Here is an 11,684-nt window from a genome sequence, read left to right as displayed (position 1 = left end):
ACATGAAACTTACCTGAGCTCAAGCGTGCTGAACTTTACCCCCAGGGACACAGCATGCTGCACAGATTGTCGTGTTATACAGAGTGATGATGTATATATATATATAACAAAAATGGGGTTTAAGTCAAGGTAAAACACTCAGGTCAAAAAAGTATTCTAGTCCACAGAAGATATTTGATTTTTGAAGAAAAATTAGTAAACGTTGAAGAGCTGTGTAGATAACACATGTGACATGAAATATAAACTGCAGTGAATAACAAAGCAGGCTAACTAAAACGTGGCAATAGAGAGAAACAGAGCCCTTATACAGTAAACCCATCTATCAATAATAAATAAAGTAAAAAATAATTTGCAACAAAAAGGAAAATACTTTCTTGTAAAATTGAATATGTCAGTTTAGGTTTGTGGTCACCAGGGGGCAGGGTAAGGATAGTGTTGTGTACAAGTGTTTGAGCTCAGGTAAGTTTCATGTAATTGTTGTCAGCACAGCCGCTCACTCAGTGTGTAGTCTACCCATTAGACTGAATGGATTCACAGGTTTTCCTAACTGTGTGGATGCTAACAGCAGTTGGTAAGAGACATATACTAATACCACAAAATTACATATCCGCTGGAATAAGCCCTGCTTTAATGTTGGCGATTAGCCTACATAACAATATGAAAAGGAATATCGCGTTCTCTGCCTATGTATCAAAACTCTGGAATAGTCTCCATCTGCATATTAAGTCCTGTCGATCTCTTTCCAGCTTCAAAACATGTCTTTACCTTTCCATTCAGCCTTTAATGATAATATCTTTGTATTCTCTACTTTACTCATTCTGATAGTTACTAATGTTTATTATTTTATCTTTGTGATTTATTTATTTATACATTTTTACAATTTTAATTATTTTATATTATTTATTTATCTTAGTCCATTATCACATTTTTACTGTATTTGGTATGTTTAAGTGTAATGGTAGGCTACTATGATTACTACCACAACAATGAGAATGAAGAAGCAATTTTTATGTGCTTTGAATATGATGAAGACATATGATGAAAGTTGTATCTCCCTAACTTGTGTTTTTATCATTTTCATTCATCCCACAGGAACATGCTTGTGTCAAAATGATCAAATTCAACCTCTGAATGGAGCAGTAGGAGGGATTGTGGAGATCCCACTCAACCCACCATCTGTAACACCTCAAACATTCAGCTGGAGTTTTGGATCTGTAACGATATGCAATGCCATTGGTGATGTAATGGCTGTAAGTCCTAGTTATGAGCATAGAGCCTCTGTGGATGGAACCACAGCTGCATTGGTGCTAAGGGACCTGACTCTCAGTGACTCTGGGGAGTACACTCTGACCCTTAGGGTTAACGGTGTGGAGAGCAGTCCAGCAACAACACTGACAGTATTTGGTATGTAATTTTTCACATCTGCTAACTCACTCAGGCACACATTAAAAGGGTACGCATACAGTATAGTCTACTGTGGTGCGCTACCATACATCCAAATACCTGGCAATGTCTACTCCATCAACAAAATGTACCAGATTGTTGTGCTGAATATATTTGCTCATTTTCAGTATTCTACTGCCTGGCTATCACATCCAATTCTTATGAACCTCTAGTTTGGTTAACGTTAGCTGATATCAGACTTTTCAGAGGGCAAGCTTAATCCACGTGCATCAAATTCCTGTGTGCTACCAACTGAAGCTACAATCAATAAGATTGTTCTTTCCTCTGCCTTTCAGCAGGGCCAGTGACAGCTATTATGTCTTCACCTTGAATAAATCCCTTTAAGCCGTTGGAAATTCTCAAGCTTCACCAGAAAATGTTGTTTAAAGGGGAATGAAAAGGGCTAAACCAATGAGTGCATACTTGAGGTTGGCCAGAAAGCTACACTTATACTTGTTTCCTTGTTTCACATATCCCCCAGAAAATGTATCTGATCCTGCCATAACAATCTCTGGTAGTCCTGATCTTGATCCCCTGGTAGCTGGTAAAAGTTCTGTGAGCTTAACCTGTGAGGCCAAGGGCTCCATCACCACCAGGAAGTGGATGAAGAATGGAGGAACTCTGTCTGCAGAACCAGACAGAGTCATCATCAGTGAGGACAACAGAACTGTGTCCATCTGCCCAGTACAGAAAGAAGACATAGGAGAGTACAAGTGCCAAGTCAGCAACCCCGTCAGTAATGTAGAGGCCTCTAGAATACTGAAAGTTAACTGTAAGTTATGTAATTGCAAGTTATAGATTAGAGATTAGTCTAGAGTTCACATGATGGTGTTGTTGTTGTTGTTGTTGTTGTTGTTGTTGTTGTTGTTGTTGTTGTTGTTGTTGTTGTTGTTGTTGTTGTTGTTGTTGTTGTTGTTATTATTATTATTATTATTTTACTATAGGTAATGATAATTGTAGTAAATTGGAAGTTATTTTTTTGTTCAGTTACAAGTTGTTGCAAATGTTGTGGCCAAAGTTGTGGCCAATGGCAACTATGCACGTAAGGAAGTTTTCCAACAATGGCCTGTACACTACGTATATTTCAGATGGACCAGGGGCTGTTTTCATTAAGGGAGAAGGCCATGAAGGAGTAGTAGAGTTTGGCCATCAGATCCATTTGAGCTGCTCTGCTGAGTCTGTTCCTGACTGCACCTACACCTGGACATTAAATGGGACACATGAAATAGTAACTGGACCCTCATACATTAAAGAGAACAGTACCTATGAAGACAGTGGAATATACACCTGCACTGCTTCAAACAGCATCACTGCAGGAACAAAGAAGGGAGATTTTGGACTATCAGTTAAAGGTAGGTGCTGTATAATCAATATGAAAGGTAAACCTGATGTAATGTTATGCCATTATAGGCATGCTTCTTCCTATTCCTGTATAATTCTGTCTGTATCCTTTTAACAAGTTGAACAGTTCAGATGTGAAACTCTTAAAAATCCATTTCAAAATTATGTTTAAGAAACAAGCAAACAAACAAACACAAATAAATAAATACCATTTTCGAACTAGATTGCATTCTCACAGAAAATGCTGGAAGCGGGCTTGCCTTTTGGAGCAGAGCTGAGCAGTTTTATATTTGATATATGTACATAGATCAGTGTCTTGCTTAGACTTTAAACAACTACTGTGAAAACAAAGCTAAACAAATTTGGGGCAACTCCATCCACCCAGTCAGAATTTAGGGCCAAAGAAATAGAGGCGTCTTGAATTCAGCCATCTTGAAAGTGTTGTAGCTCTGCGTTTCGGGGATATACTAAATAACATAAATGCTATTTTAAGTTGGCTAAGGAACACTGTATAGGGTAGAATGCCCTAATGTGGGACATTTTTTGTCACTTCAACTTTGGTGGTTTATTAAAATGTAATGACAACATTTCAATACAAACAAATTACACCCTTTTCATCCTCTAGTTATGCTCTAATCAAATAAAACCTTTAAAAACGTGTTATATGTTTCTAATTCGAATAATTTGGATATTAATGTAAGTTGGTCAAAAACCATGGCTATCCCTAAAGTGGGACAATCGGTTTCCTAATGTGGGACAGTGTATATTAAAAGGTCTCTAAAACATGTTTGTGTAAAATATTAATTCAAAATGTGATCTGCCACTCTTTCAGACATATCAGCTACACATTTCGAGCATGTTTTCTGAATTATTTTTTACTTTCTTTTATTGGTAAATATGACTCAGACTGTGTGAACCCATTGCACACAATTGGTCACTTCAACATGGCAGCTCTATTTGAGGAAAGAACTTCCGGTTTTTGGACCCAAATGTTGTGTTGATAGCTGTGCTCCAGTAGATTAGGCCAGAAAGACTGAAATACATCTTTGATATTCATTTAAATATCCATTTTCTTATGTGGACATGGTGTTTGACTTCATAGTAATTGTTTGACTTACTTAAATTACTACTTTTATAACTGTCCCACATTAGGAAAATCTTGTGTCCCACTTTTGGACGCACCTATCCTAAAGTGGGACACTAATAATATGGTTTAAAAATAAAATATTATATTATATTATATACACCACACATTATTTTCTGATGAACATATACCTACCCAACATATTTATCAAAAAATTGACAATGTTGTTTTGATTGGAATTGATTTATACCCTAAAGACAAATTTGTCCAAATGCTATGTAATTTGTCATTTGATGGACTTCACCCAGGGTCCTTCTTCTTAATTGTAACCCCTCCCTGGAGTATTACTATACATTTACTAAATCATGATATTATGATAACAGGATGATAGGGCTTTTATTTGGTTATAGTTTTGTAAAAATGTACCAACTTGGGGCAAAGCTACACCCCTTAAACCTTAAGGTGTCCCACATTAGGCATCGTCCCACTTTAGGGCATTCTACCCTAATCTAATTTGAAAATCATTGTTGATCAGAATGGGATTCGAACCTCCATACCGGTAGCCTATCTCTAATCCAACACCTTAGCCACTGAGCCAAGCAGCTGGCTGTCATTGGCATTCCAGCAAAACAATATGACATTGCCTAGAAGTGCTGTACAGTAGAATTCTAGAATTGTACTGCAGGTGCTTGTTAAGAATAGAATGTTCAGAAACTGACAGTTAGGAATGGAACCCTTAAGTGGCAACACCTGTTCTGATTCTCTGTATGGCAGTTAATATTGTGGTGTAAAGGCAGACGGCAGAATCATTACAGTTTCTATTTTTTAACTCTCTGTTACTAAAAAAAGTTAAAAGAATTGGCACATGTCCTTCTCACATATTGGAGTCATATCCCAGATCTTTCTAACAATGTTTGAACTAAGTTTGTAGGTTGAACGGTTCAGTCAATAAATGGACCTCTTGAGGCAGATGCGCTGACCTCTTAACAGAGACACTTCAAAATGAATAGGATATTGCCATTGGGTTTTTCACTGTCATTTAAAGAGTAATGGGACATGATCTTTTCACTATTTGGAGTAATCTTCCAGAGCCCTCCAACAAAGTTTCAACTAAACTTCTAGGTGAAAGTGTTGATGTTATATGAATGAAAAAGTTTCCTACACTCTGATCTCTAGAGTGGACGGAACCTTCATTCTGAGCATTCCACCATTGTTTTCTATGTGGACCCAAACCATCTCCAAACCGAACCAGACGTTTTAGTGTTTGAACGGTGTCTCTATCTCGAAAGGCTTAGGAGGAGATACATTTTTTATCTTTACAGACCTGCTAAAGATACTATAAGCGTGGCAAGCCCGCTTAATAATCTCACTTCAAGTAATCTCAGTCATGGAAATGTTATTTACAAGTCAAGCCCAAACAAAATGAGATTGAATTATTAGGCCCTATTATTATTATTATTATTATTTTCAATACTGCCTATTCTTTAGTGAAATCATCACAACTGCACTTGGAGCGTTTTGAATCTGAATTCTTAATTTATTTCTCACCTGACATTAAATGGACTTAAACAGAAAATGCACTACATTTATTTTCTTCACTTCCTCTGCTTTGTATGAATAACGCTATTCTTTTACTCTCCTATTGCAAGTAACATTGATTTCCTTTACACTGAGCACAGTTTCATGCAGGGAGTAGGCCTATTATTGTTTAAAATAGAATATTGTCAGTATTTGGGGTTTTTTTTTACTCGAAAATATTCCTTTTGCATGTGTGGAGCAGCATTCTCCAACCAAAATATTCCTGGAACAATCTCAACCTCTGATGTCGATTTAATATTGTAATATCTGGAAGTGCAAATCTTTGACACAAATTCTTTCCCTATGAGTGAACTCATCAGATATGAAAATATTGGCTTGCTCCAACAGATCCAGAGCTAGGCCTACCCTCTCCCCCTGGAGGCCTGCCTGCAGGGGCTATAGCTGGAATAGTAGTGGGAGTGATCTTAGTACTGGCAGCAGGTGGGGGAGCAGGAGCCTACATATACATCAAGAAAATACGGTGAGTTGACCATCATTGCGTGCGTAACAGTCTGTTTTTTAAATCTGGTTGGTGTAGAGAGTGTGGCGTGCATTGACACTGAGTAATACTGCACTGCACAATCATCGTCCTGCACAAAATGGCTCCCTATGTGTTCCTGCCAACCTGTGTAATATAGCTTGAAAGTGACGTCACATCCTCCGATTTCATGGGACCTCACTGCATTTTTAGCAGAAAATGTTTGCATGTAATCCAATGAGTGTAAAATGATAATTCAATCCCCTTTGAATTGTGCCACTGGCTTCACATATGTTGTTTCTAGTATTTTTTTAGATATAATTTTTTGTACCAAACGCCAAACACCAAACGATTTAGCAGAGTGTGTTTTTTTTTACATTTTCCATGCACACAGCCTCGGAGCAAAATATCAATACTTCTGCATGAATAATCTAAATTTAGCTCCTAAAACAGCATATATGTTATGTAACCCAGCGCATATACTGACTGCAAACACAAGATATTTACTCGCTACCGTGCTGTTAGATGGTCAGCTAAGGACCTGTGAACTAAAGCTGGACTTACACTGTGCGACTTTAGACCCGATTTGGCACTCGCACGACTTTTTGGGAGTCGGGCCGATTTCTTGCTCAATCGCAGGTCAATTGTGAGTCTCGCATCGTGCAGTGTACATGGGGCAACGACAAGCAATTTCGCCTCACGATCGTGCAATCGCAGGGTTGCAAGAAAATCAAAACTGTTTGAAATCCTGGTTGTGCCTCGCCAGCAAATCGCACAGTTAAAGCAGTGCTGCAACCCGATTTGACACTACACATGCACAAGTTAATAGGGCCGTGCGATTCGCTCTTGATCGTGTCCTCATCTCTACCTCAGGTGCGCATGTTCCCTCCTCTGCAGTCCCGGGAAACACGCCCGTTGTGTCGCACAGTCGGACCATTCTGCTCACATCCGACCGTCGGCTCGTATAGTGTGAGGACGTGAGTCGTGAGATATGAACATTTAAATCGCGAAATTTCCTCGTGCAGTGTGAGCAGGAGCTTAATACCCACGACTGAAAATATCGCACAGTGTATGCCCACCTTAACTCACTTCCTCCTTCAAGCTCTATAGCTATAGGCTAAAAGAAAAAAATATAATGTAAAATGTTAAGGCGGGCATACACTGTGCAAGTTTTGTCAGTCGCACAACTTTTTTTGGAATTGGACTGATTTTTTTGTAGCCTGGTTCTCACCAGACCTCTGTGTGTGTGAAGCTCTGGAGCCCCCTGGTGGATCTCCAAAACACAAAGCTGCGTCTAACTAGCCTACAGGTGGGATAGGAGCCAGGTAAGATTTTTTGCTCAATCAGAGGTCAATCGTGTCTCGCATTGTGTAGTGGGTTAACGACAAGCAATTTTACCTCACAACCAGCTTGTAATCTGCAATCATATGTTCAGAAGAAAAAAAAAGGTTTGAAATCTTGGTCGTCCAATCAGTGCTATGACCCGATTGGACACCCATGCACAGAAAGGCACAAATTGACAGTGCAGTAGGATTTGCTCTTGGTTGCATCCTTGCATGCGTGTTTCCCTTCCACATGTTTGTCATCTGCAGTTCCTGAAAACGTTTCATATAGTGTGATCAGTCTGCTCGCATCTGACCCTCGGCTCATATAGTTTGAGAACGTGAGTCGTGAGATGGGAACTTTTAAACCCTGCGATTCCCACGAACAGTGTGAGCAGGAGCTGAAAATATTGCACAGTGTATGTCCACCTTAACTTAGTATAAAGCAGTAAAGCAGTATAACAAATGTCTTACCATGGGCAACATGTGCAATGACTGATTTTTGAACATCTTCTACTTTTTCAGGGGGTGAAACAATGCATTGGTGAGTCTAAAAATCTACAATTCTAAATAAATAATAAATCACAATAAGTCTGTAGATGAATATTAACACCAACTGTTTTAATTTGTTCTTTTAAATTCTACACACTACAACTCAGCTAGTTTTACCCTCTAGTGAATTGATTCAGTCAGTGTGTAAATACACAGGAAAATATGTGCAAAAGGCAGATAGATAGACACATAACAGACATATAGGCCCTACTGTATTTCTGCTTTATAATGTCACAATGGACACTTGAAAATGAGCAGGGACTGAAATAGAAACGTCAAACACAAAGGCAACACTCTGTCTGTCAATGCATGCACATCTACAATATGTGCAGTATTCTCTTCAGGAAATGATGTATACCTCAAATACAAGTGTGCACTTCACACATTTAATACTGACAGTTTCAGAATGTTGGTTTAATCCTGGGATTCTAAACCATTTTTTGATGTTTTATTTGTAGTCACAAAAATAAATGAATAAAGAAGCACTCATCAGATTTCTTTTTGCCGTTTCAATCGGGCTATTAACCCTTCTGTTGTGTTCGGGTCATTTTGACCCGTTTTCAAGTTTTAGTGTGAAAAAACACACTTTCCTTTATTTTCTTGGAATGAGGCTTCATCTAATCCTCAGTCACAATCATTTCAACATAAAAAAAATATGTGTTATCATTTTAGTAAACATCTGTGGTGTTCGGGTCAAAATTGACCCGGCATAGATTTTTGGTTGTTGTATGCATTTCTGAAAAGCTGTTGGTTGCCCTTTGTCTTCAGTTTGGTGATTCATGGTGAGGAAAATATATTTCTTGCCTAAAAAATTTTTTGCCAGCTTTTTTATATTAGAAATCCAATATGGCCGCCGGACAGTCACCTACACTACAATACGTCATATCTCCTGTTGTGAAAGGAGTACAGATGTATTTCTGGTGTCTACTCATATGTTTTCATGGTCAGGGAATCCATTTCTGCATTATATAATGAGATTTTTTGCACATTTGTTTGCAAAATAATGTTTTGCACATTATTTTGTCCAAAAAATGTATCAAAAATTCATAATGGCAAACAAAACATGTAGAACTGGTCTTATACTTTCTATTAAGCTTTTGTGGCAATGAGATAATGGTCCATGTTCATAGCATAGTGGATTCAGATGAATAGTGTGACTTTTTTCATGTTCATTGAGGTGTTCATTTCCTATATCTTTGCATTAGATTGGCGGAATAGCTGTGACTCTGACAGAATTGTTATTTTGTATATTTACCACACTAAAATCATATAAATATTGAAAAACACCAAGTCAACATATTTAAACATTGATTTTATGCACTGAAAAACTAATTTAGTTGACATTTGGTCTTTATCCTGCTATGAATCTCTTTGGGCTGGTTTGGACCCGAACACCACAAATATCACTATTGATGATATTTTCTAATATTAGAGAAAAACTAATAAAACAAATATGGGGGTTGTTGTACTCTCATATCAGCTGCAATACATGGACAACATAATCACTAATTGTATCATTTTGGGACATATTAATAGTGAATTTATGCTGGTTTTCATAGTTTTGAACTTAAAAAACGATTTGCATAATGTAAAATAAAAGATCACTAATGTCAAAAAGATGAATAAATAAAGTATTATTTCCATGGATATGAATACATACCAAGTTAGCTATGAGATGAAAAACAATATTTGATGAGAACTAGTGTTTTTAGGTATTTTATGGCAGGTGTATGCAGCTTTTGAACACAACACAAGGGTTAAGAAAGCAAAAAGAAATCTGATAAGTGTTTCTTTATTCATTTATTTTTGAGATTTGAGTTCATTCATTGACAAAGTTAAGCAAGTGTAAAGCATTAGACTACAAGGGGAAGGTGTTGAGCGCACTTCCTGATCCTTCTTTAATTGTAGCCACAGCACATTGTGTGATATGGCCACTAAAACGTGTCATGGCTCGTTTGAAAGGTGAGACATTAACCTCTTAGTGGGTCTAAACCATGTGCTTTCATTGCCGACCTATAGCCTAAGTAAACCAAGGCAGGTGTCCACTAAAATCAGTCTTCAGTTACATGCAGAAGGCAAAACATATCTTAAAAAACAGATCCCAAAGATCATTTAGTGCAATGTGAAGTCAACAGAAAAACCTGATCCATGTGAAATGCAGTGTTTATGTCGCTGTCTATGCTATAGCTTCTCACTGACAGCAAGCTCTCATCCAGTACAAGCGTTAAGTTTATCATCATGGGGGAAAAAAATCAAAAACAGAACAAACAGTCAGACTTATCTGGTCAGCGATCAAACTTCCAAATCCGAGAGTATTAATCCGATCACAGATTGGGCGCCATTGTAAGGATCTGGCCAAGGATCCTTGCATTATTCCCCAGAAAGTTTAAGGTACTCAGCCAGACGCGATGTAAAAGTGCTGTCTTGTGTGATTATTGTGTGAAGGATACTATAAAGTGCCATAGATTGGACGCTGAGTGCACTACTAGTAAACATACAAATACAATTGTTGTGTACAAAAAGAGGGGCAATAGGGAGTCAACGCATGGGAGTAAAAAAAAAAAAAAGTAATTTTACCTGCATGGGAGTCAATGTGTTAAATGGTTCTGTGTTTTTCTTGATCCTTAATCTTCTAGGTTTGAGCTTGAAATGGAGAAGACAAATACAGCTTCAAGTGACTTCTTCATAGGCTACATCAACGTCAGGGGGGGGCGAATTTACCTTCAACCTATTAAATTGTCATGCATCTGTAAAATAGGCTATGATGAAATGAATCTGAAAAATTCAGCTGTAGAATTGCTGCCCTATAGGCCTATTGTATTAAAGTAATTTAGACTAACACTATTCTTGTGGAGTATACCAATACAGTGTTTATCGTTCAGTACCTTCCCCCTGAAATGTATCCATACTCGCAGTGTGTGTTGTCCAAACTGAGGTATAGGCCCTACTGTACACACACTCTGTTTGGGCAAGCACACACCAACACAGGCACAAAAGTCACCTGCAGCATTGATCAGGGGGATGGGTTGCCATCTCTGATTGCTCTTGTTTTAAAGAAATGCTTACTGTATATAGCAACACCACACCTTTTGTTTGGATGCTGTATTGTAAAAACAGGATTGTAAATTGAAGGGGTAAAGTCCATGACACCTGTAACTTCCTTATAACTGTAAGAAATTAAGTCACCTAGTTTGGACAGTGGAAGTGGATTATTAACACATTTGTTCCTGTGAAACATGCCTTTATTTGAAAGACAGATGAATAGCGTCTTGCTTATAACCAACACATGATACTGAAAACAAAAATGTAACGATTAGTTTAGTCTATCATCTATGGTCTATTCTCTTTGTGTCATGTCTTTGTGTTATGTAAACCTGAACCAATGACAGCATGTCCTTCAAAAGGGTGAAACTGAGCACAATGTTTTACAGCCCTCCATCTGCCCCAGTAGTATAATAAGGAAATGGAGGATGGTAAATTGGTTAGCTATTAATTCAGACTTTGCTTGGTTTGAATGACATGGAGGAATACCAGAGAGCCAAAAAGAGGATGAAATAGCAATTACAAAGCACTGATGTAGCCATCTTCTGATTGGTGTCAGTTGTGTCTAACTGTAACAGTTTTACATGTCAATAAAATTCACTGGTGTTGTTTGTGTTATTTTCTAGTTTGTTGTATTTTTTATTTGACATCTAAACTTGGCCTGAATGATAGTAGCACCACACTGCCCACTAGTGCATTGACAGTGCAGCTACAGTTATAGTATTAGTTGATGTAAGACATCAGCTACCAAGGCTGTAAAAGAAAATAGTCTTAGCAAAAATTAAATTAGATAAAAAGGATATTACCAGATTTGCTCAGGTCCACATAGTCACACAGTCCAACA

At 37.8% G+C, this 11,684-nt stretch overlaps 1 protein-coding gene across 1 annotated transcript; it reads left to right on the top strand.

The window, feature by feature from the left end:
* Nucleotides 1-525: 525 nt before the first annotated feature.
* Nucleotides 526-10,487, top strand: LOC134444491 (carcinoembryonic antigen-related cell adhesion molecule 8-like). The gene is made up of 5 exons (XM_063193806.1): nt 526-571; nt 1,093-1,404; nt 1,925-2,215; nt 2,532-2,795; nt 10,435-10,487. The coding sequence occupies exons 1-5, from the start codon at nt 526-528 to the stop codon at nt 10,485-10,487; spliced, it is 966 nt and encodes a 321-aa protein (XP_063049876.1).
* Nucleotides 10,488-11,684: the final 1,197 nt, after the last annotated feature.

Source organism: Engraulis encrasicolus, unplaced genomic scaffold (genome assembly GCF_034702125.1).
Source record: "Engraulis encrasicolus isolate BLACKSEA-1 unplaced genomic scaffold, IST_EnEncr_1.0 scaffold_571_np1212, whole genome shotgun sequence".
In the NCBI taxonomy this organism is placed as follows: domain Eukaryota; kingdom Metazoa; phylum Chordata; class Actinopteri; order Clupeiformes; family Engraulidae; genus Engraulis; species Engraulis encrasicolus.
This window is presented reverse-complemented; position numbering and strand designations above follow the sequence as displayed.